At 34.7% G+C, this 26,807-nt stretch overlaps 2 protein-coding genes across 5 annotated transcripts in view; one reads left to right on the top strand and one right to left on the bottom strand.

Moving 5' to 3' along the window:
• The window catches only part of LOC149418107 (lachesin-like), a 394,668-nt gene extending 381,401 nt beyond the window's left edge, over positions 1-13,267 (top strand). The window contains exon 10 of the mRNA XM_089639892.1: positions 13,190-13,267. Coding sequence (XP_089496018.1) covers positions 13,190-13,267 — 78 coding nt within the window. The remainder of the gene's footprint in view (positions 1-13,189) is intronic.
• A 4,653-nt stretch (positions 13,268-17,920) lies between these two features.
• LOC149418106 (lachesin-like) overlaps positions 17,921-26,807 on the bottom strand; it is a 60,931-nt gene continuing 52,044 nt past the window's right edge. For 2 of the 4 annotated variants that reach the window (XM_089639331.1, XM_089639330.1), the window contains exons 5-12: positions 26,094-26,301; positions 24,280-24,435; positions 21,816-21,944; positions 21,410-21,547; positions 20,548-20,712; positions 19,997-20,071; positions 18,862-18,942; positions 17,921-18,250 (exon numbers count right to left, since the gene is read on the bottom strand). In XM_089639331.1, the coding sequence (XP_089495457.1) occupies positions 18,072-18,250; positions 18,862-18,942; positions 19,997-20,071; positions 20,548-20,712; positions 21,410-21,547; positions 21,816-21,944; positions 24,280-24,435; positions 26,094-26,301 (1,131 nt within the window). In that variant the 3' untranslated portion in view covers positions 17,921-18,071. The remainder of the gene's footprint in view (positions 18,251-18,861; positions 18,943-19,996; positions 20,072-20,547; positions 20,713-21,409; positions 21,548-21,815; positions 21,945-24,279; positions 24,436-26,093; positions 26,302-26,807) is intronic. The other 2 variants (XM_089639333.1, XM_089639332.1) reach the window with 2 other exon arrangements.

Genomic DNA, 26,807 nt, shown 5'->3' with positions numbered 1-26,807 from the left:
GGCGTTAAAAATTATGGTGTAAATAAAAATCACATCACATATCATATAGTTTATCATATTTTAAAATTATTTTTTTATGTTTTCATGGGACATGTCGAAAGTCTGAAGGAGTAGTAGATAGGGGAAGGAGATATGGAAGAGAAATGTGTGGAAGCACCATGCTATTCAGATCTTGTCACCAAAGATGTCAAAAGACATTTCAATAAAATGTAAATTCTGAATGGGGAACATTTTGGAATAATACCTACCATTATTTCCCATCATGGACTATCATACCTACTATCCATTTTCTACCTTAAAAAACAGCCTTACCCACATTGGAAAGTCGAAGATGATTTTAGTTACACTGTAAATTGTCGCAAGTCAATTGTTAAGCAGTTGCAATCGTTGTGTCGTCGTGAATATACACATGCTTTGTGCTTTGCTTGCAAAATATCATCTCGTTTTGGAAGAAATTTTCGCCCTGTGTACAGCGCCAGTTCGTCGAGAATCATACTGCTGGGATTCATGGGAATTCAAGGTAGGCTGTTTCCATCATTCCACATTTCCCGTGATTTTCAAACCCAATTGTGATTTATATTTTCGCATCCTTTTTGATTTGGTTTACAGTCCATTCCGTGTAATAGAACACGGTACAGTGGTCTTACACCAGGGCGATACTAAGAGTATATTTAAGTCTGGAAGGTGTCGCAAATATACTAAACATTTTTTTTTACACTAACCCAACAATTTAATTTCCCTCAGGGCCTGTGTTATCTTTGGAGATGCTGTGTGAAAAGAATTTTAAAGGATAGGAAGTTCCGAGAAGGAAAAGGTATAAATATATTTTGTTTTGCCTGCAAGGCGATGTGTCGAGAGGCCAGTTGGAGAGGTCAAAGGGTCTCACCAAACCAGACTCTCCCAATCTGACATCTCATGCAGGTGGTGGGTAGGCGCATCTCGAACTCACCTCACCCGATGAACCCGGGCGCCCCTGCCAAATCACCAAACGTAGCGAAGCTCTTGGTGATTTCTTGGCAGAGATGCTGGTTATCCAATGAATAGTTCCAGGGGGGCAGTATCAAACCCACCTCCCAAATTGTAAAAAAATGATTGAGTTGTGTGTTATTGTGTGTCACATGGCAGTTTGTGGAAAAAATATCACGATACTGGTCACAAAGCCGGTTTGAATTTCGCAAAAAAATAAATAATTCTCAGTCAACATGAAAAAGCAATATAAACCTTGCAAAAATAACCAATCATCAATACCAATCTTAATCGCAACCCAATTCGAACAAGTTTATGAATTTCTTTTATATTGCAGCAACATACACGTATGATTCTTGTAGGAAATATTAATGCTTTCTGAAGATTTTCCGAGATCGACCCAACACGCACAAACTTTCTTCAACAAAGGATGTTCCGTGCCGAAAAACTGTTACATTCGGATTCTTGTAATAAATGTTCCGGGCCATTCATTGCCAAAGTTGCCCCATCTCGCTTTAAGGCTGTGAGGGTAGGTACTAGGTACCCATTGTGCTCCGTTTATATTTATTTCTCATTTCGCTTTCGCTACAACTTGATGGCACGAATTTTACTATATTTAACAAGGAATATATGGTTCAAATATTGTTACAATCTACTGTTAAATTACCCACCTGGTAACTCAAATACATTTTTTTCTTTTTGAAATATTTTGTGTTTGTATGTTGTAGGTATTACTTTATGTTTGTGATTATTCCAGTCTTACAGTCTTAGGACGGGTTGTTTCGGAGAATTTGAACAATTCATCAAATTTCAACGTTCATTTCCGGGTTCAGTGAAAGTCCTGTTCAAGTTCTGTTATTATATCATTATAGGCTAGTTGCTTGATAAAACTGAAATTAAAACAGAACTTGATAAAATCTTTCACAGAACTGGAAAATGAACGTTGAAATTTGATGAATTGTTCAAATTCTCCGAAACAACCCGTCCTAAGTCTTAGTGAGTTTGATTTTTATGAGAAAAAACGTAATTTATGTATGTATAGTGAGATGCAATAAATAAATTAAAATACCCAACTTATTCTACATTTATTTTAATTCACCAACATCTTTTATAGGTTGGAAAATTCAAAAGTAAATACCTTAACCATTTGGCCGCACTTAATTTAATTGATTTTTTATGATTAAATATTTAATTTTTTTTATTTTTTTAAAGAAAGTAAAATATTCCCGGGTTGCGAATAACCTGACAATATATGAAAATTTCCGGTTACCACCACAGTAAGCTGATAATGTTACTTGTGTTGTGATGGAAGACTTAGCCAGCCGAGGAATTGAACACACTATGCATGGGTGCGACAGAAACGCGATGTCAACTCAGCCACCGACCTTCCTTCGGATCAATAATTAATTCAGATGTAGGTTTTTTACTAATGAAATTATGTTATTTATTGGGTTTTTACAATAAGACTTTAAAATCAAATGAAAACAACAATAAAACATGAATAAAAAAGATAGCAAAAAAAAACTCGAAATACACCAGCTCTTTCAACTACTTCTTCACAGGTTCCTCGACCACCTGATCGTTGTAAAAAAGTTTCCCTTCGTAAACTCCTTTACTTTAGTGAAAAGGTGATGTCCAAAGGCGCCATGTCGGGTGAATAGGGTAGGTGGGTGACAATATCTCACCCAAAAGATGTCAGCAGCTCCTTTGAAACTCGCCCGGTGTAGGGCATGCGTGGTGTCATGACTCCCCGGGTCAGCATTCCAGTATTGCAGTAATCCTCAGCATTAATGGTAGTCCATTTCGGCATAATATCCACCAAAAGGACATACTTACGTTCCCAAAAAACAGATGCCATGACTTCTCCAACTGAATGGGTCGTCTTGAAATTTTCGGTGACTGGGGAAGATGAATGCCGCTACAGAAGTGATTGCCTTTTGGATTCTGGGGTATAGTGGGACATCCAAGTCTCATTTCCCGTCACCATAACCTCAATTTAACAACGTCTCACATGAACGGGAGCCGTGAGCTCAGAGCATATGAGCAATGAGAATATTTTGCTTGCCGATAATTGAATTGAAATACTAACCTTAATATTCATTGGCAGCTCACATTTACCCTTTGACACTGAAATGGAGTTTAATTTCTTAATGAAGTCTTTATCCAGAAATTATTAAGTGAACACTTGAACGTTTCCGCGATCCTAAAACAATGGCGTAATGAATGACATTATTAATAAAGATGTGTGTATTGATAGTTAACTGAAGCCAATATGATACTACGGAGACCGCGAATTTTTCAGTCGGAATTTTTCTTATCGATCGTCGAACGTGCTCGCAAATATCGCTAACTTACCACTGATAACGAAATTAGTCAATAATCGTATAGTCTAGGTCTTTATCGATCGTCTATGCTAGACCTCAGAAGTAGTCATTAAATTAAAATTTTGACATATGACTTGCTAACATATGGATAAACCCGGAATCGAACCAGGTTATGTATTAGCTAGCTCAGTAAAAAGGTAAGCAGATGAGACTCGTGTACTATCAGGGGTGAGCAGCTTCTTTGATCATCAGCTCGTCCATCGGTTAGGAGGTTGGAAAGGTCAACACACAATAATAACACATGAGTAGAAAGGCACAAGGTATATTAATCATCTCAAGAAATACAGGGTTGACATAGATCTACACTCTCTCCCTATAACTTGACGACCGGATGAAGCGTGGATTTTACATGAAGTTAACTATTGAACACAAGAAAGGGTATGTCGAGAAAGCTTACGGGTTTCCAAGTTCTGATGATGGGTGGTGGCATGACGCATCGAGCTGGTAATGGCCCGCGCCTGCAAGGGCGGCGGTACTGTTGAGGTGATGATATGCACTCGGAATTTACCCGGAAACGAGACTCCAGTGAGTTTAGTTCGAGCCGAGATAATAAACATGATTGGAAATCGGTAGCGCAATGCATCTAGTTAGAAAACTGGAACGAGATCGCGTCTAATATCGCGTAATTATGCACGACATGTTGGCGTGTAGTTCGCTTTCGCGAGAGACACTGTTGTTATGACCAAGGACGGGTCTAGACTGCCGGGTGCCGCGCGGCAAGCGGGCCGCTGGCGGTGTTTGCTTTGACCACTTACTTGGTGGAAGGGGTAACACGTGTACTGTGCATGCCGTGGACCTTTGGCATGGTGCGGTGACCATTGCTGCATGTAACCATCCTTTTTGATTTAAGGTGACTCTATTACGTAGGGTGACTGTATTACGTAACAGACTAAAAGAACTCATCCGCAGTAGAAACAGAGATAACTTTAGTAATAGTGTGTAATTGTTTTGCAGTTATTGCTAGTTAGTTATTGCTAATTGCTGTTTAGTGAATATTAATTACCCTTACAAGCTTATCACCCTCAAACTAAGTGACATTCGTTAATAATGTTGTGGTGTGTACCTTCGACCCAAATACTGCTGTTTCTCTGTGAACGTTTCTGGGAATTAGTGTCAAAGTGGTTTTCCCTAAAACTTTACGCTATTGGAATATTATAACTTACTCATGATATTATTTTAAAATAATAAGACCATAAATGTAACTGATACAAAGGTTTCAATACGTTTTATTTACATTTATTTTAAAGAGGAATTAAATAAACAAAGAAAAGGTTATTTTAATAATTTAATACGCATTTATTTCTTCAGGTTTAGTAATAAAATTACAATCTCACCTATTTTATGCAACATATTTTTTTTAAGTTTTCATTTTATGACACGATTATTCTATTTGTAAGAAGATTTACAACTGCCCGAAACTGGTTGGTATCTTTCATTTTAGGTATAGTCTGAGGCTGAACCAATGGGAAGGAGTAAGATATAGGAAAAATACTAGGTTGAGGAACTGGCACTTCACGGTTGTTACCATTTGTATCAAAGTTTCGATTCTGAATAGTGGTCCTTCATAAGGGCGATTCTGAAAGTATCTATCACTCTGGAACGAAGTGCAAATGAACTATGTATATAACATTGTTTCAACATATATTATTTTTAAATCTATATGAGCTAATAAGAAGCTTATCAATCTGAAACGGATGACATTTAACGTTTCTTTTAATGAGAGCATTGCAGCTTGAAACCCTATTGAACTTCTTCCATACAAAGACGGGTAATCTGGAAAGCTCAAAACAGATGGCGCTTGTGTGGTCGGAGGTCATTTGCATGACATGACAGCTATGTTATACTGAAGATATTTTTAGTGAGAGCATTCCAGCTTAAAACCCTATTGAACTCTTTCCATTCAAAGGCAGGTAATCTGAAAAGCTCGAAGCAGATGGCGCTTGTGTGGTCGGAGGTCATTTGCATTACATGACAGCTATGTCATACTGAAGATATTTTTAGTGAGAGCATTGCAGCTTAAAACGCTATTGAACTCTTTCCATACAAAGGCAGGTAATCTGAAAAGATCGAAGCAGATGGCGCTAGTGTGGTCGGAGATCATTTGCATGACATGACAGCTATGTAATATTGAAGATACTTTCAAAGGTTTTAAAGGAATAAAAAAAATATTAAGTGGTTTTTTTATTTTTATTTTTTTTTTATCAATATAAAGTTTTTTTACAGGTTTATTTTTTCGAAGTCTGTCTCACTAGGATAAACCTGTGTCGAGACAGACGTATTTGATACATGAATTAATGTTTACATATTTTTTGATACATAAAATATTTCATTACATTAAATGACATTGTGAAAAAGATACAAAATAATAAATAATAAATATTAATTATTATTTTTTTGATAAATTAATGTTTTAAAGACAAGATTTTACTTATGCATAGCACAAAGGATAACAATTATTTTTATAAGCAATAATTGTTCGCCTGAAACACTCATCCACATTGAAAAAATCTCCTGATAAAAAATACATGACGCCAACGGGACTCGAACCCGTGTCCATTCGATTTCCGGTCGAAAGCTCTGACCACTGAGCTATGGGGGCTTATTTCTTACCCGAGAAAATATTCAATATATGAATAATATATAAATAATAAATGATAAATTTGTTAATCAGCATCTAGTTGGAGTACATACTTATGTAGGGATTTTTATAAAATTTTTGATCATGGATCTGTCTTGGCTGATGATCCAAGACTTGATGTCTGTTTTATATTTAAAAAAAAAATCGTTCAGTCTAATGGCTAGTGGGAGAGCATTATATAGCCTTGTTGCAAAATATCTAAAATTTCTCTGGCCAAAAGTTGTTTTAGCGAAAGGGATTTGTAAGAAATTATGTCCTTTGGTTCTAGTATCAAGAGCAGTTTGGATATTGTCAAAAGTAGTTTTGTGTTTGAAGAGGTATGTTAGTTGGAGTGTCAAGGAGTTGAAAAAATAATTGAGAAATATAAATTAATCAAAAAGTAATTAACTCTTTCAGCCCCAGTGTTAATTCAAATTTACCGTAACGGTAGTGATTTAGAAAAGCCATATTTTTGTTAAATATTTTGTCATCTGCTGATTGTGAGTTCCATCGAATTTCTGCCGCCATCGATTACTTAATTTAAGGTGAGATATCAATATTTTTTATTCGAATTAAAAATATTTTAACGCATCTATGTATTATATAATAATAACATCAGTTCAATTCAATGTTCACAGTCATTTGCTATAATATAGTAAATGAATTTCAATTTTCATTAAAATTAACACTGGTAGCGACGGACATGTTTTCGACTAGTATGCCGAATTTTATTATTATCCTAGATTATTTATTTATTTCTGAATGAATTTTTGTTCAAATGTTATTTATTTGTACCTTAGAGATTATCAATACATTGTAAATGTGCATTTTTGACATGAAACAGTTATTTTATTACTTTTGCGTTATGTTTATTTTACCTTACTATTTAAAAAATACCCTCTGTAACGGACGTAGTTGGCCACATTATTTAATTTCATAAAAATATGTTTTACATTTATAAAATGTGCCAACCCCACGCCACTGGCGAAATCACCACTCCCCGCCACTGGTCATTTTGTTCCCATTTTCGGCCAAGGCGGCTTGAAAACTTTGTCTCCGAACGGCGTCGATACCGCATCGCGCGCTTATCACTGCCGAGCGGATCGATGTTCAACATTTTTCTATGTAAAATTTACAAGGAAAAATCAATTTTTAAATGTTGCAAATGTCTATATTTTACTTGTACATCTCCTCGGCGGTAGTAAAATAAACACTATTTGCTATGTACTATCACTGAGGAGATATTAAAAAAGCTGTTTTTCACACATATGTATAACCATTTTTGTACAATATTTTTTACCTTTTTTGCGTGTACAAAAATTCAGGAACCTCGTAGCATAGTGAATCTTATCTCTTTCTGAGCGCTATGTTACGGGGGACCAGGGAAAAATGCTAACTTAACGATATTTAACAAATTTGATCGCTTCAAGATCATTTTAACACTTTTATTTACAAACTTTTCTTATTTTCTGTCGTATCTTGGCCAACTAAAAATCTAGTTGTCAAGATACACATTCTTATAACTACTATGCATTTAAACTATGTAATTGTTATTCATGTAAGCCTTCAAAATCTTTTCAAACTTGCAAATTCAAGCGTCTACCTTCGGCTATGCTACCGGCAAAATGAATATGCGACATTTTGCCGGGGCATATAAACACATTACTGGCGCGGATAGAATCCCCCACCACTTTTTGACTCGCAGCCCAATGTCGGGTGCGAGTGATGCTTATTGCATATAAGCAGCCACATAAAAAAATAAAAATTAGTTCATCTTTACCACCGAAACCAAGCGTTTTATTTATCAACAAGTGACTCCTGCCCACCATCTGCCTCACCTCGCCAAGTCTTCTGCTCCAAACCTTCTGGTGTTACCTCCTCAAGATCAGCCGGCCCTCCTCTGGAAAACCGCCAACGCCAGGAGCGAGCAGAGAAGAAAGCACACCCAGTGCCCAACATTCACCAAGTACTGGGTGCGGGAGGCAGATTTTTACTATCTATCTATCATCATCATCGGCCGTAAAGGAGCATTCTCATCGGTTGAAGACACGGTTTGGAACCGGCGCCCAAATCTACAGTCTTGTGCGGACTCCCGTTCAGTCACCCTCTGACGTCCAATGTTAATCCAAATTAAGATAGAATAATTTCAAAAAAAAAATTAAATACCAAAATTTTCTAATAAATTTTTAAGGTATTTTTATATATGTGAAAACAATAATGTGGGTGTGAAAGGGTTAAGGAAGACTCAGTTATTTGTTTATAACGTCAAATTATTTTAGATTGTTTTCCTATTATCGTATGTATCTAAACACGCTTTAACAGAATAACAATAAGTATTGATTTCAGATCGGCGGCGTACAAGAGTTACGAGTTGAAAAGTGAGGTTAAGATATTTATTTACTAAATCCTGCTTATTTATAAACTATCGATTTGCTCAAAATAGACTATATACTTACGGTAAGATCATATTCCAGAGATATCACACATAGTCTGAAGAACAAAATGTTTATTGGGAATACGATAAATATTTATCGGTTCTTTTTTATCTCTTTTTATAGCAATAATCCACTTTTTATCTATGTCCAGATGTTATTGAAGAGCACGAAGTCATGACACAATATGAAATCATTTTAACTTAAATTTAAACGTTTGTAATTTTTTTTCGTTGCGGCATCAATAAACAAAAAATGATAGTTGGCATGAACCCCAGCTAAACTAGCGAAAAAGGCTGATTCAAGCATTCTAGATAACCTGCTATATTGTGTTTTTTTTTCGATTTAAAACCCTGTATTTTAAGACATAGCCACAATTTTTTTTAACTCTTGACAAGCCAAGACGCCAAACAAAACGTATGTAACCAAGTGGTCTTCCGACGACCCCATGCATTTTTCGGTCTTATGGGCTTTTAAAACTATAGAAATTCCATTTATTCAGTAAATGGTAACTTAAAAAAAGAAGTAAAATACTGAAATGAAATGTAAGTATTTAAGCTAATATCATGAGGATAGTAGTTTTGGGTGCTACCTACTCCACCACTTGGCTGAGGGATAGAGAAAACAGCAAACCACAGAGTTTATTGTTGAAGAGCGTCCACTCTAATAGTTCCCAGGGAACATCGCACTAGTAGACGCCACGCCATACCATTAAGGTAAAGACACACTGGGTCGACGTACGCGATACACTCATTACTACGTTCCCAGTTCCACGTGCACGCTGGCTCTACGTATATGACCGCGTGACAGGTGGTGACAGGAGGTCTCTGGTACGAGGTGCGCAGGTGCGTCAGTTGATTTGACCACATTTGACTTATTTTATTTTATGTTATTTTTCACTTGTCGGCAGACGCAATTCTTTAGCTTTGTCATGTCTTGCGATTCAGAGAGTGAATTTGAGGGCGATTAACTTAGTTTATTATTTTTAAATTGACATTAAAAAAATACAAAAGTGAGAAAAACACTTTGGGTTCATGAAATAACTAAACAGAATAAACGTTCGGAGATTTACATGCTATGGTAAAGGAATAAGAATCTAATGACGAACGATTCTTCATGTACTTCCATATGAGCAAAGCAAAATTTGATGAGCTTCACATCGCCTTTGAATGTAACATAAGAAAATTAAATACACGTCTTTGGAAGTAAATTATTGGCACCAGTTTTGCACCAGACTGGCAGTTTTCTATGGTACAATTGCCATTCATTATTATTTATTTATTTTATAAATTTTAACACATTAAAATTTCGGTGATTTCCTCAACTACCATACTGGAATCATGCCCGTATTATGGGATTCGTACATGATTTATGTAAGAATAACAAAATAATATTTTGAAAAACAAATAATAACACATAAGGGAAAAGGAAATGTTATGGTAAAACCAAAATGGGTACAATGGGAATAATATTGAAAAAAATATATTATAGAATATTTTGATTTAATATCAACACAATATGTAGGTAACGATCATAGCAATTCTTGTTGTTCTTGTTGTCTCCTGCACCTGCTCCTCCAGCCTGCCGCTACGTGTGGTGAGCTGCTGAAGAGGACTGCTTCATTTGTGATTAAATGCAAAATCATTTTTATTAATTTCTAATCTATAGTAAATTCATGTCAAGCCAGCTGCTCTTCAATCAACTATCAAATCACTACGTCAAAAAAAAACATCACCCTAAACGAAAAGATATACCAGACAAAGATGTGAAATCTACTCGTTGGAGGCGTAACGGCCACCCCCTCCATATTACCCGTCCCACGCCGATCTGGACAGCAGATCTGCTGACAGATCGGCTCAGCTATTGAAGCGTTGGTTTACGTTGCGTGTGAAACGTGTGTTTCTAACGGATCTATTTCCATTATTTGCGTTCCTTACGTAGCGTACGTCGACCCAGTGCGATCCTACCTTTAGCCTCGTCCCGACTCTCAGCGGCTTGCAACGCATTGGCTGGACAATTGCGAACAAGTATACAATAGTTGAACACTAATTTTTGAAATTTTAGGAACCATTTTAAAGAATGCCTTACGAATGATTTCAGTATTTCACGGCCCAAAGTATTATCGTGATTTATTTTTAGCATATTACATATTTACCCTGATGAACACTATGATACAAGATCAGCGACATCATCTGCAATTGGAAGGTTGAAAGAGCCTACGCAAAATACGAACACTAAGTTTGGTGATCGTGCATTCAGAGTTTCCGGCCCTAAGGCTTGGAATAAATTTCCTATGGAATTGAGATGTATAACCAGCCCAACAGAATTTAGATCCAAACTAAAAACTCACTTTTACAGACACTCATTTCCATAAATCCGTCATTCTATCCAAATATTTTTTTTCATATTTTTATACCGTAATTGTTACATTATCTAGCGATTCCGTTCATTCAATTTTGCTATTGACTTGCCTACCAATGGACAGTGGACAATATCAGCGGGAACATAACAAGTCAATCGGTTTAATTGTTGGTAGATGAACCATCTAAATGCGTTTAAGATTGACGATTGATTTTATTCATTCATTTAAGATATATATCCAGCTAACAATAAAACACCCTAATATAATAGAACTTCCTTCTTCTTCTGTCGTTAGTAAGACTAGATTGTTAATATTAATTTTAGTTGTAAGTTGCTAAATATGTAAATACTTGTATATATGTCGTTGAGATAGTAGTTATAGGCCTTAGTCGTAAGTCCCTAGTTATAAGTCTTAGAGATAAGTCAGTAGTTCTAGTATTAACTATTTAAGAAATATATTTGTACAGCGCCCTTGAGGTGATTTCTCACGAAAACGGCGCTATATAAATTAGCCAAATATTATTATTATACTGTCCGAAAAGTTGGATAAAGAAGGAGTTACTCAACCCGGGGTAATAAAACAAAAATTAATCAAGATAATTATATGGTTAAAATAGGCAAAGTATTATTTATATTTTTACTAATAAAAAAAATTGTTTCCATAATTTTTTTTTTGATTTGTTTTAATGCTCTTATTTTTTATTTAATTTTGTGAATTTGAGTTTTTCTAATAAATTTAAGTTAAAATTGGTATTCCTAAACTCTATGTTATATAAAAGCTTACTTTTTCTTTTAGCTTACTCGTTAAAACTTGTGACAGACCACGCTATATCTTTGGTTTTTTATTTCAGCATATTGCTCGCAATACATTCCCATTGGTAGTGTATGGCGAGCGATATGCTGAAATGGCCAAGTCATGATGCGTATAGCGTAATGTGTCGCCTACCTAAAAATAACTTTAAGCATCTTTGCACGTTTATACCTATACCTAAAACTATTGTACATAACATAGATAATACGTCAAATCTCCACTACTATAATACTAGCTTCGTAATAAATAATATCTTAATAAATCATGTAAAAAAAAACGTTATATTTAGGGGTACGTAAATTTCGCAAATAAAAAATCGTGATTTCGCATTTAAAAAAACCCAAAATAGAAAATTTCGCATTTATTTCGCAAAAAAAAATACAGTGTTAAAAACTCAATTAAAGGCTAGCATTGTTGTACTTTCTACATTTTCATCTTTCATTGTTTGCCTGCGGATCAGTAACGACAATGTTGTAGATACTAAAGTACCTCTCGGCATCAACACTATTGACAGGGCAATTGAGACATTGAATAGCTGCTTTTGCAAATCCAGGGTAGCAAGATTTTGATGTAACTAAAACGTGCATTACATCCACATGAGCTTCTTGGCCGACCAATCGAAGTAATTGTCTGTGAAAATGAGAGTACCCGTCAATTAGTTCTTCTTGTGGTACACTTTTAAAAAACGGAATTTTTGCGAAGCTTTCCACTATGGAATTTGAATTGACAGAAGAAGAGGGCACATTTGCTGCTTCCGATGGACAAAATAATCTGCCAATGTGCTTGTAGCACTCATTTGTTGGATTCGGCCCCCCATGTGTACCAACAATTTATCCAAGCTCTTTTGAGCTGCTGTCTTCAACATCATGCTGTGATCGATAGAATTTTCGGTTGATAAAATAGCCGTCTCTGTCTGTTTTGAACAGAGTTGTTAGCGCGTCTGATCAACATTTGAAAGCACGTAACGTATAAAAAGGTGCAAAAGTATTTAATTTTCAAATTTCGCTTTTATCGCAAATAAAATGCAGATTTCGCTTTTATCGCATCTATTTCGTAAAAATGAAATTTACGTAGGTACCCCTAGTTATATTATATTAAGATTATTGGAAACAAAATAAACTTCGATTTATTTAGATATATATATATATATTTATTTTTTAATTTTTTTATTTTTTATTATATAAGTACATTTTTGTTTATTTGTTACAAATATTTCAAGACCCCTCTTCCATAGAAGCATTAGCTTGTGGCTGGAAATGGAGTGTACATCGTTTTATAACAGTATGTAGGTAATTAAAAATAAAATGATTTTAAAACTTATTTGAAGAATGGAATGTTACTTAAGGAAACTAATTGAGATGAGTTATTCTTAAGATTAATTCAATTGGAAACATTTTTATTTTTTGTAAGTTTGTCTTAAAAATATTTTTTCACGGTGTTTATTATTTGGATGTTATTATTAATGTTTCTAATTTCTTCAGGTAGTCGATTGAAAAAAAATGTTCACCAATAAAAATTTAAAAATTAATATGAATTGTAAAAAATGATTTCATACCCTTTATTTTGCTCCTTTGACGCATAATTATGTTTTTGCTAATTGGGAATGTGTGTATTGTAGGTGGTGCGTCTTTTGAACCATCTGGACAAAGCCCAGGTCAACCATCCACCATCAACTCTAATAATACGAAGAAGTTAAGCAGATGGATTTGAAAATAATGTTTTTTTACGAGAGCGTATGTTTATTTTTTGGAATTTTGTGGTAGATATTTATTTATAAATAAAATGTGTCAATCAAGTTGGCAGTGGTTAGGAAAATTATTCCCTGTGAATGCCAAACAAACACATATAAAGTTTGACAGTGGCTGGGATAATTTTTCTCATTGAAAACCAAACAAACACTTATCAAGTTTAACGCTAAATTTATTTATAAATAAAATCTATCATTCAAGTTGACAGTGGTTGGCACAATTTTCCCCATTGAAAGCCTAAAAATACGTATGAAGTTAGATATACTTTCGATTTGGCTAACGTGAATTATTCAGAAGTGAACAATGACCTTTTAAAAAATTAGAGCAAACGCAAAATAGGTGTTATCGATTTGAATATTATTTATCACTGCAAATTAATTGACACTGGTCGTCTTCAAATTATATTAATTAAGCTCCCCACTAAAACATAACGCATATTACCTGCTTATCTCCTTGAAATAATACCAAAAATAATAATTTACTTTCTTATACGTGGCTGTTAACTTAATAATTTACCACGTTTACAACTTTCACACACGCGAAAATTGCAACTTCCGATCAACTCAGTCATAATAAAGTCCATTGTACACTCATCCCGACTATATTTTGTATTCGTAGACAATTTTTTTTCTTCACATCTGTAAATGTATAAGGAAATATTATTCTCAAAGAACCCGTCTAATTGAAGTGTTAGCGCACCTTTATACTGTTATTTCGCAAAATAACCTTTTTTTACCCGCATAGCTTTGAATGCCTGCAACTTTTACCATTTCAGAAAGACTGCTTTTGGTTTTTGGTATCAATCGAAAGAACTATAATTCAAAAAAAAAAGTATTCATATTTCGCATGAAGTTTAAAAAAACACCTTTGATGTATTTAAGGGATAAAAAAATTGATTTCGAAAAAGATAAATACTTTTTTTCAATATTGTCTGTTTTTTTATCCACTTAAACAAATATTATATTTGTAAAACTTACATAGAACATTTTATAACTATGGTAAATTCTCAGTAATGCGTTTATGCGCCGCGTGGTTTTCCGTTTGTTCCGGGGCAATCCTGACCATAAAAATATTAATATCCCATATAATGTAACAAGTACAAACATTATAAAAAAAATTAAATCTAATAGGCATTAAAAAAAACATCGAAAATTACAATTACACTGAAATATTCCAGAAGAAATTCAATTTGTGAGGCGGGTATGGGTTCCCGTAACAAATATTTGCCATAGGTCACCCCAAAAAGTTCGCCGTGTTAAGTGACTAAGCAGGAGTTCCCGGGTTCATGGGGTTAAGTTTGTCCAGATATTAGCGGAATGGAGGTTCAGATTGTGAGAGGTCTGTTGAAGGAGACTCTTTAACCTCCTTCCGGACTCTTGGATTTACTGACCCTTAGATTCCAACCCACTCCTCATACCTTTTCCATTACAGAACTTTCTCTCCTCCCTATTCCTAAAAAGTCCTCCACACAGCATCCTCAAAGATGATATAGGCCCAGGGGGAAAGTATTTTTCCCAGGGCCTCCTGTGTAGTGTGTAAATATTTAAGAAATTAAAAATACTTATGTATTTAATTATTCACGGTTTTTTGTGTTAATAAGGCCTTAAATATCTAGAAATTGAAATAAACAGGTGAGTTGTTATTGTTATTTCACAGTCGTCTAGTAGAAGGTACGATTAACAAAGGTGCAACTTTCTTAGAGCATTGTATTCTCCGATACACATTGTAGTTAGGTTAGTCCTGAAGGATAAAGGATCGCAACACCACTTCCCGGGAAGGGTGTAAAAGGAAGGAAGGAACCGGAAAGAAGGAAGCAGGAGGAAGGAAGTGGGAAGGGAGATTTATCTTGACCGCGAGGCCGGATTAACTGAATCCCAAATTTGGTTTATTTTATTTATGGCGAACCTTGTTATTTGTACGGGGGATTAAGGGCATGGATTTATTTCCCGAGATGTAATAATGCTGAAATATGTTCCACACTGTTCTGAGCTTTCAATATTTCAATATGCAAATGTTACGTAATATTTCACGGCGGCTCGTATCGTGGCTACGTGGAAATTTAATTGAATTCTTAATTCGGGTTCGATTGAAAATAGAATTTGATAATGGGTGGTCAAATTCGTTTATTAACAAATGTGTTGCAGTATGAATGTATTGATTATATTGGTTTTGATTTTTGTACAATTATTTATATAACGGATTATAAGGGACGTACTTCACTTATTTTAATCAGTATTTCCTGAGATTATTTGAAGTTAAATGTAAATGAAATGTTGATATCCGGTCACATTTTTGATGTTTTTTTTACTAACATAAAATACAAAAAGTCAGTCAAGTATTGGACAGTTAAGATCGGGGTGAGGGGTTGGTCGTTTACTAGGCTGAGTGACTAGTGAAGACACGTGGAAGAGTTTTTTTGCCGAGTTTCGAAGGAAAAAGAAAAAAAAAGCATCAAAAAGTCGCCGGAATCCAAATTTTCATTAGCATTTTTTTATTCCAAATAATGTCAGGAATTGCTGGTTAAAATAATTCACGTACATTTCTTAACACCGGTTGACGATAAACATCGCCACGTAAAAAAAACACACTATGCTGACATATTTTTTCAAGTGGATGACACTCCGAGTATCGTTCACCATTGAGAATCGACGTTGCTGTTTCAAGCAGTCAAAATTGACAGCTTCAAGCAGTGAATGCATTGTTATAACAGAAAAAAATGACAGTACATATATTTCTAAAATTGAGTGCATGTAGCAGTCCTTGTATTCTCGGCCTAAATTAAACTGACCCTTTTTCCAAATATTTTTTTCGCACAGAATAGGGAAGTTAAGGGATTAAATAGTCTTGCCAAATACTAACAAATAGTTTATTACAGTGTAACAATGTCTATCAAGTTATTATTATTACTAATCTAAATTGAAACACGGAACACACAACAAACAAAATGGCCGACAATTACTGCAGTGTGAATTTAAAAAAATAAAATTAACTGCTCATTTAAGGCAGTGAGGAAAATAATTTCCCACTGTAATTTTGTCATCTTTGGTAGTGTGTTCAGGAGTGACGTATAAATCCATTCTTTCCGCTGCAGTGCAAGGCGTTGCGTAAAGAAAGTCCGACTGGAGAGGTAAAAAGGTCTCCTTTAAGGCGATGCACTACGTCGTGTAATATTTTAAATTAAGCCGCAATCAATAACAACCCTTACGTAGATGGCGATAAGGTTTAAATTCCCGCTTAACACCATCCGCCTGTTCTGATTTATGGAAGAAAAAAACATGGCCAAAAAGTTCTTTTTATTTTATTTTGTGGATGTTCAGGCATAAATACTTAATTTTTTTTCGGTCATTTTATAAATAACTTAATTTTCCACATTATACAATAAAATCATAACCAAAAATGGGTTCGTAAGTAGGAGATTTTGAAAATTAAAGCTGTTTTCATAGGCCTTATACATTATTTTTTTCTAGGCTTATAAAAAGACTTATCTAAAAAATACTCGATTATTTCAAAGGCCAAGATTTATTCTACTCGCAGTATTTAATTAAAGCATCTGAAACATTTCTAGGCGACGAAATTTTCAAACCAAAAACACATGATTTTGCATTACTACGTATGGCATCGCATTAAACGGCCTACCCCTCGCCATGCAGATGGTAGGCTGACGCATCCACCACCAAGATCTGGGCACCCCTGCAAGTCACCAAACGTAGCGAATCACATGGGGTGACCTATTACAGAAGTGTTTGTAATCCAATGAATAGTTCCCCGAGCAAGAAATACAAATGAAACTGTCTCGGGTGAATTTTTTTTTCACCGCTAACCTCTCACATCGATCCTAGGTATACAATTCCAGCAGATTTTCTATGTTTTTTTGCTAAAAAAACACATCAATATTTGACCGGAGACCAACATTTTGGTGACTTTTTTACTCATAATATCAGTGCCAATTCAAAAAATGCCAGAAATCACTGATAAAACAACCTCTCCTGTAATATGATTTCCAACTATGGAGTCCATATTTTGCGAATAATTCAGATCCAATAAAGAGAGTTCAGAGATAATTTACAAAACTGCTAAAAGTCATGGAAGACCAACATTATGAAGGTAGACCCAAGGAATTAAGATTACCAACGTTAAAATAAAGTAGAGAAAAGGGTGACCTAATTTTTACTTTCAAAATTTTATCTGCACATTATAGTTGCCATTCATGAAAACTTAACCTCCAACAAAAATATTTATCCGCGCACACACAAAAAAAATAACAAAACATATTTGCATCCAATTCTAGAAAATTCTTCATTGCAAATAGAGCAGTGAATGCATGGAACAAACTTCTAAAACATGTCATCGATGCTACCAATAAAAACAAATTAAAATCTCGATTGGATTTTTCTTTGGAGGGAAGAAATAATTAACATATTTTAAAATTTAAAATAACTCAAGTTAAACTTTAATTAAAGTTAATTTTGAAATCAGATATGAACGCATCAGAATATTGCAGGCTCATTAAATAATAATTATTATTATTGATATCGTAAAACACAAAATTTTTTTAGGAATATTATGATAAAAGTTTAAAACACAATTTGAATACAGTTTATTTGTCTAAGCACACAACAATTTACAGTTTAATATTTACAAATCATATAACATAACTACATTAATAGGTTTCTATGTACATAATAGTAATAAATGTGGTAAGAAAATCACAAATTTATTAACGAGATCAATTACATAATTATTAGTATGGGCTCATCTGCTAGACATTGCGAAAGAGGCTGCGACATGAAATTTACCGAACTGGCTAGAGAAGAGTATATGGAAACATTTGACGATGCATGAAGCTAGAAGAAGCGAATATCCTTCGAGTTGGTGACCCCTGCTGAGGGCGGAAGGAGGAGGTCGAGCTGAAGCAAATGAAAAGTCGTATTCTGAAAACGTACAATTTTTTAGAATTTTATCACTAATAAATTAAATAAGTTTGACACTTCTATTTTGATAATATCATTTCGAGGTAGAATTCCATTATAATGATTTATTAAAACGATTTAAAATTTTATGCAATATTTGTTTTTGATCGCAACCCGTTTCAGCATATCACGGTCATCTTCTGACTGGTACAATTATTTTTCCGTTCCTCAGGCTAATTTGTTTTTGAGAACAGTTCTTATATGGTCACATAGAAATCATTGTATCTCCCTTACTGTCATGGCGAGAAATATGTTCAAAGCGGTGGGAAAGAGAAAGCACCGTACAATCGTGTAAAAAGCCGTAATAGATTGAAACTGGTTACAGTCTAAAATTTAAAATAAAGTAGAAGAAAGTTTTCAATCCTTTAATAAATCATTGGAAGAAAGTTTTGAAATAAAATTGAAACTGCTAATTCGTTGTAGAATAAAAAAAATCAGTTAACGGACACCGTGTATACGAATACATTTAAAAAAAGAACGAATGGCTGTCAAATTGTAAAAACATATTACGAAAATGTTATTTAAGCTGTGAATAGGTCAACTCACTTTGTTTTCGTAAAGAAAAATCTTACCCGTGTCTTTCCAGTCATGGTTATCGTATTCATCCACCACCTTGTTGAGCGGGTACTTTTGCTTTTTCTTTTTGTGTTTTTCTGAAAAAAAAAAAAAAACTTCTTAACACAAATTCAACCATCATGTTAACTTTAACTCAAACTTTCTCAATTTCTAAGAATATGGCTTCAGAAAATGTGGGAAGAAAGGGAGATGTTAAGGTTGTAAGGTTCAAAAGAATCTGATAATAGTTATGATTTCAGTTTTTTACGGCCAGAAGAGTCAACACAGCATAATATACCAAAAATAATTACGATAATTCATTTTGTCGCGAAAATCTTAAATCAAATTCACGATACCACCTTCGTCTGCCCCGTTTATCGACAATGTCCCAAACGTTGGCTATAGAAGAAGGAATAGCAACACGGCATAAAAACCCAAAAACTAATAACGATAACATTATTATTAATATGCTTTATTGCTACTCAGAACTGATAAAAAGTCCAGGATCGTAACATTCTTACCTAAGAAATAAATATGAACAAGGTTAATGTAAAAATAAAAAATACTGTTTTTGTTTCCGAATTCCAAGAAATTACAAAATATATTATCGTTAAATTTATTACAAGTTTACATTCTTTATTAATTCAAACAGACAGCTATTTGTTGTGTTATTTGCTTTTTTACAAGGCTACGCTCGGGATTTTAACTTTTTTTCTTAATTTTTTTAACAATCCTTGTCCATTATTTTTAGATTACTAATTAGATATTATCAAGCTGTTCAGCTGAAAAATTGAGTAAATATATTTAAAATGTGCAAATTTTATGATGTCAGAGCTCACCTTTAATAATTGTAACGATTTATATTATCTTATTCGATCACATGACTAAATATTTGTATACTAGTATTCGAGCAACGAGCGAAAATGTTGTCAATTGTATTATACAATATCTGAAGTCCCCGTAGTTTCCAGAGCTTTACGCAAAGACGCAGTGACCTTCTTCTTGTTTTGAGGGTCAAAGGTGCAAAATTACATCAACCTTAGAATAAAACTGAAGAGTTGTATAAAAATCAAATCCCCGGTGTTTACCCACCCACCTGCCACATACCCTCTCCTTTATAGAAATAGTTAGATAAACTGGTCAACAACTCACCCTTCTTTTTCATGGGGATCACATTGTCTGGGAACAGCGGCGCCACACTGGTGGTGGTCGAAGGAGCAGGTATTTCTGAATAACATAACAATAACTGTGACTGTGAAATGGTCATTATAAGGCTCCACTGACAGTGCTTTAATGTGGTGTGATTTTAGGAAACGCTAGGTGAAGAATATTTCATATACCTAAGCTGCAACAAGATTTTATTTGATTTGCAATTTGATCTGTACTTAATAAGAAATGTTGACTTGAAGTAAACATACCGAGTGAACAAGATATTTAGGATGGAATGTAAAAATACAAAACAGAAATAAAAGGTATGATCATATTTTCTACAAAAAAATACGAAAAACGTGGAGAGAATGAAAAATAATTTTTTTTCATTCAAACATCAAGACGATCATCAGTAGATTTAAAAATGTTGAATTAAAAATGCGTTACAATCTGTAAATTATTCCTGTTTAATTTAATGTTGCCATCTTAATAGATGTTATACAGATCTTTTGTGGGCATCATTTGTCAAATTAAGATACATTTTTCAGACTCACCATCTAGACGTATGACTCCATCGGTCTCTCCCAGCGAGTTCTTAGCGACACACTTGTAGGAGCCGAAGTCCCTTGGCCCGACCCGCCGGATCTTCAACATCATGTAGCGCGTGTAGCCGCTATCCATCGACACCGCCTCGTACTTGTCACCTGTTGGTTCCATTTCTACAATCAGACGGCATCGTGAACAGAATGACAATAGTGTATGAACAAGGGAGAGACTATTGAAGGGATGGAGTGAGTTCTTGGCCACTCATTTATACAAGTCAAAGCCCGTTGGCCTGACGCACCAGAATTCAGCATCATGCAGCTGGTGCAGCCGCGGTTCATTTGTTGGTTTCATTTCAATAATCAGACGGCAAACAGCATCCGGCAATATGAACGACAATGAAAATAGTGTTTGAACAAGAAAGGGACAATTGAAGGGACGAAACCAGTTCTTTGCCAAACATTTGTAGAAGTGAATGTTTAGAAATTCTCATGCAAAACCATCACGTAGAAAACACATAATAATAATTCAACAATCTTAATTTGACAAAATCTCACAGTAATTCATTCCATTTATAGATTATCGACACAGTGGAAAATAGCAAACTTGTAATAGAATAAACAAACGTTGACAAAAGCAACATATTTTCAGTATAAATTTATGAAAAAAAAAGATCATAAAGCTTAGGAAACTTCATGGTAGGTGAGGCCGCTATAGAAAATCAACTCCAGAGTCATGTTTTCAGTTTTTGTTAAATCTTGTTCTTTCTCCGATAACATCGGAATAAAATAAAATATGCACCAATCAAGCCAAGTTTCTACTTAAAAGAACAAAATGAAGCTTTATGTGTAATGCTTGTAAGATTTTACCGACCTGATAGTATCATATCTCCCCTTTCCGTGGTCCAGTAATTAATAGAAGCTGGGTAGGCTTCTGTGTGGCATTCGAGAGCCACGTCCTGTCCGAAGTACGCTGCCTCCAGTTGGTTGGGGATCGATAACATCGGAGGAACTACAAAATATCAACCATTTCATCATCAGTTCTTGTTTGAAGTCATTTAAAATTAGAATCACAGATAAATTTAAAAGTAAAACTAGACTTAAACACGATCCTTGAGGTACGCCATTTTTTTATTCTTCAATATGGAATTTAATAAAGTATGTCATAATATAGTCGAGAGTTTGAAAAATATAGTCAGTAATATTTGGACGTAATACCACAGTTACAAAATAGGTGTTTTGGAATGTAAATGGAATGTTTAGTAAAATTAATATCTTACACTGCACCATAAGCATGACTCTTTTGCTGATAGAGGGAGGTACTCCATTGGAAGCGATGCACAAGTATGCCCCCATATGCAGACGAGATACTTTTGTTATTGAAAGTACCTCACCGTCGACGACGTTCACTGCAAAAAAGGTTTAAACTGTCGTAACATTTTAAAAATTGTGTTTCAAATGGAACAAAGAAAATTCCCTTTAACAATACTAAACTTTTAAGCACACTGTGTACACGTCAGTGACAGTGTATTTTAGGTTTAAGTGGTAACAAACTAGTATTACAAGAACAGCAAAAGTATGTTTAAGACTTTAATACATTTTGTCTACCGCGTAAAACATTGTATTGACTGAAGAGTTGTACACATTATCTGTACGCATTTCAATTTATTGTTCTGCTACGAATATTTGTACCCATGTGCGGTTGAACCAATCAGATCAATTTCAATTAATTTAATACACAAATAAACGCACAGTTTTGCAATTTTTTGTAAAATAGAAATGTATTTTTTGTATCTGAATATTTTAACTCTTGTTTATTTGGGCACGAAGCAAGCAGTCAGGCTTCACAGAGGTTGCAAAGGGATTTGTGGGAAAAATACATAAATCTGAGAATTCCGCAGTTCTTTCTCGATTGTAAATAACAACTTTAGAACAAACAGTTGTTTTTAGGTTGAAATATTGAATCGGAAGGGAATAATTTTTCGAGCTTAATTCTTAATCAAAATATAAAACGATTTATAATGTAATTTCGGGAATGTTACCAAAATCCAAACGAACAGAATGATGAAAGAAAATCAAAATTACAAGGACATTAACGTAATAATATAATATTTTACTATGCTTAAATAAAGGTATATATTATTAAATTGTCGCAGTAAAATACTTATTTTGTATTATTCTGATTTTTTATTGACGGACCACCAAACATTTGTGAATAACTATAATTTCTGTAAGCTATTGAAATCTGCATGGCAAACTTTTAAGGCGAATTCGCAAAGTCTTTACATACAACTCTCTATTTCAGCCATCTGCCTGTAATACCATCAGGCTGTCTTCCCGCAGGGGTAGGCAGACAGGATAACCAAAGCTAAACAACACGGTATTGGAACACACTCCTTGCTTGTATTAAATCGTCATTGCGACTGAAATGGAAAAGGCTTTAAAACATATTGACCCCAAAATAAATTATTTAATAATTCGCATACAAACACGTAAAAAGAGATATGTATGGGATCGAAAGAGTACTCTTCCTGAATAGTATATTTACATTGATAAAAACAGTACATCGATATTTTCTTCGTGGAGATTCCTAAAATAACTTTGTTTTTGATACCAGATGATGGTTACCAGAGAAAGCTGAATCAATATCAAATCCCGAATGTTGGTCACAAACCACGCTTTCACAGAAATATCTTTAAGAAAATAGCCTTTACTCCACGGGTACTTTATTATATTATATTATTTTCGCATATTTTTGTACCTTAGTGTAAGGATGTCGTAAATGTTGCCCAAATCAAAATAATCATGTTTGAAAGATTGAGAGACTGTCCTCTGATTTTCAGATGACTATCACAGATGTCAATTTTTTGCAGGACTTTGACTATAATAATGGAAAGCGGTTTTTAGTATCTTTTAAAAGATGTTGATTGTTGATTATAACAATACCAAATTGAAAATCAGATGAAAAAACATGTTTTAGATAAAGATTATTTTATTTTTTATTTTTATTTATTAATCTTAAGTTAGCTCACATCTTCGTGTGTGCTAATAGTTTTATAAACATATAAACATGTAAATTGTTTGGCAAACATAATCTTTCTTTAAATATTTCAATAAAGTCACAAAAAAGAAACATTAATAATTGAGATAGACATATTTTCTTAATTCATTTTTGAACTTATTAATATTTTCTATCACAGCAATTTCCTTCGGGATTTTGTTATAGAGTTGAACGGCCTGGTACATCAGAGATTTTTGGGTGCTTGTTTTTTTTCTTGTTGGCAATCTAATTTGCTTAGAATTTCTCGTTCAGTGTCCGTGTATCTCGTTATTGTAATTTATTTTTCTTTTCAGTTCCTTAGACATCATCCCTATGTTAATTTTATGTATAAAAATAAGTACATTCAAATACACAGTTTGCTTCACCGTCAAAATATTTAACTCGTCTATCGTACCAATGGGCAATAATTAATCTTGGTACTTAACTATTAACAATACCAAATTGAAAATCAGTTGATAAAACATATTTTAGATGATATGATTTAACTGGTTTATCGTACCAATGTGCGGTGATTAATCTTGGTACCTAATTATTAACCCATCATAATTTGCTACTTTTAAATTTTGAATTTTTCAAAATTATTTGATGTATAACCCACTATGATGGCCACTAATCCGTAGGTCACGGGTTCAAATCCCGGCGTACGCAGGTAAATTTATGCCGTTTTTTAGTGAGTGAAATACCGTTCTCTCCATTGTAGCTGAAATCCTCTCCATCTTCCCTCCTCCACATGACGTAAGGTTCTGGATGTCCTGAAGCCTTGCAGACCAGCGTCACATTGCTGGACTCCCGCACCACCAGGTCGGTGGAGGTCTTCTCATCAATGATTACGGGAGGAACTGCAAAGAACGATGGCATCATATAACTTAGGAATTATAATTAAATTATTTTGTTTACATCAATTAATCGATACGTCTACACATATTTTGTTAAAATCAATTAATCGATACGTCTACACATATTTCGAAAACAATGTTTTTTCTTCCTCAGGATGAGTATCATCGAGAAAGCAAGGGGGGGGGGCACAAACCTAAATCAGTAGAAGAATTGACGAAAGAGTGGAAGAGGTTGGAGGAGGGGGGACATTAAGTAGGGAATTACATAATTTTTAGAAGGGTAAAAATGGTTACCTCATTAGAAAAATATTCACCTTTTTCTAATCTCTAATATTTCTAAGCTGTGTATCTTCTAGACATTATAACTTATGTAATATTAATTTTGATTTTTTTTACTAATATGAAACATATTGTCGGTTTATTCTGTTAAATGATTTGCAAATTACAAGACATTATTGATATTTAGAGCTCTCATGTGTTTTTAACCGTGTTTTTTCTGTAACTTACCTTTCAAGATTCTGGTCAGTAAGCATCGCTAGCGATACTGACGAGAAAACTAGCCGAGAAAAATGTTTATGAATGATTTGATGAAAATTTTTTTAAGATAATGCAGAAGAGTAAAAAGGGAACGAAATATAAAACTCAGGAAAAAAACAAAAAAATAAAGTTGGTTGGATAAATCCACGAAATCGAGCGGTGATCTTATCATAATACTAGGTCAGGGATTGAAAATGGATGACCTAGTTAGCTACAAGATAAATTTCATTTACTGTAACCTTTTGAAAGTGATCGGATAACAGAAGTAAAACAAAACATTCTATGAAGCATTGTAACTGATTGCAAGATTATAAGAGCACAGGTGTAGGGATAATGACACGATCTCTATGCCAAGAAGAATATGATTTTATTAGGAAAACCATGCCGAAAAATTAGAATACCGCAAATCAGGTGCACATGGAATTAATGTTGACCTGACACATGTACCATCCCCTGTCCTCCTCCTGAAGGCTCTTCGTGTGCAGGTACCAGCAGCGGTGACCGTTGTTGGATAAACTGAAATTGAACAAACCGACAACTTGAAGATATCCCTGCCTGGAGCGCAAAGGGATCAGTGCTGACCTGACACGTCTACCATCCCCTGTCCCCCTTCTGCACGCTCTTGATGTGCAAGTACCAGCAGCGATGATCATTGTTAGATAAACTGATATTTAACATACCGACAACTTGAAGATATCCCTGCCTGGAGCGCAAAGGGATCAGTGCTGACCTGACACATCTACCATCCCCTGCCCCTCTTCTGCACGCTCTTGATGTGCAAGTACCAGCAGCGATGATCATTGTTAGATAAACTGATATTTAACATACCGACAACTTGAAGATAGCCCTGCCTGGAGCGCAAAGGGATCAGTGCTGACCTGACACATCTACGATCCCCTGCCCCTCTTCTGCACGCTCTTGATGTGCAAGTACCAGCAGCGATGATCATTGTTAGATAAACTGATATTTAACATACCGACAACTTGAAGATAGCCCTGCCTGGAGCGCAAAGGGATCAGTGCTGACCTGACACATCTACCATCCCCTGCCCCCCTTCTGCACGCTCTTGATGTGCAAGTACCAGCAGCGATGATCATTGTTAGATAAACAGATATTTAACATACCGACAACTTGAAGATAGCCCTGCCTAGAGCGCATGGGATCAGTGTTGACCTGACACATGTACCACCCCCTGTCCCCCTCCTGCACGCTTTTGATGTGCAGATACCAGGAGCGGTGATCATTATACGATAAGCTGATGCGCGGGTTCTGGGAGATGATGTTATGGTGAATGCTGAGTATTGTTTGTGTATCGACTCTCACCCAGGCAACCTAGAGAAATTGAAAGACACTCATTACTACATTTAATTGATTGATCTTTGGGACTGATAACAGACGTATGTTGTATAAAGTTCAAAAGAGGTGATTGTCTATTACCCGTTTTATAATATTTTGCGCGTTGTCATTCAGAAAGTGATTGAAACAAAACTTTAATAACAGCTAGTTAGTAGCATGGGGGCCATTTACAAACCTAGACAAATTGTAGTAACAATAAGCGTTAACGTGGATTTAGAAGCTTACAGCGATATCTTTTTGCAAGGTATTTATAATTAGATAATCATGCAAGGTGTTTCAATATATTGTCTGATTTAAGAAAAAACACCGAAATCATTAACATGCACGTTACAAAAAAGAAAACGTGGGTGAAAAAGTTGTACGAGTTTTTAGGATCAAACTGTTTTCTGCGAAATGCGGGAATTCGTTTTTCTGATGAAGTTGTTCAGTTCCAAGTGGAATTCAATTGTAATTAAATAGGATGTAACTCAACTGTAACATTT

This window comes from Hesperophylax consimilis, chromosome 14, assembly GCF_061612785.1.
Source record: "Hesperophylax consimilis isolate HC1 chromosome 14, BYU_Hcon_1.0, whole genome shotgun sequence".
Taxonomy (NCBI): Eukaryota; Metazoa; Arthropoda; class Insecta; order Trichoptera; family Limnephilidae; genus Hesperophylax; species Hesperophylax consimilis.
The sequence above is the reverse complement of the archived record's forward strand: the minus strand, read 5'-3'. Positions and strand labels throughout refer to the sequence as shown.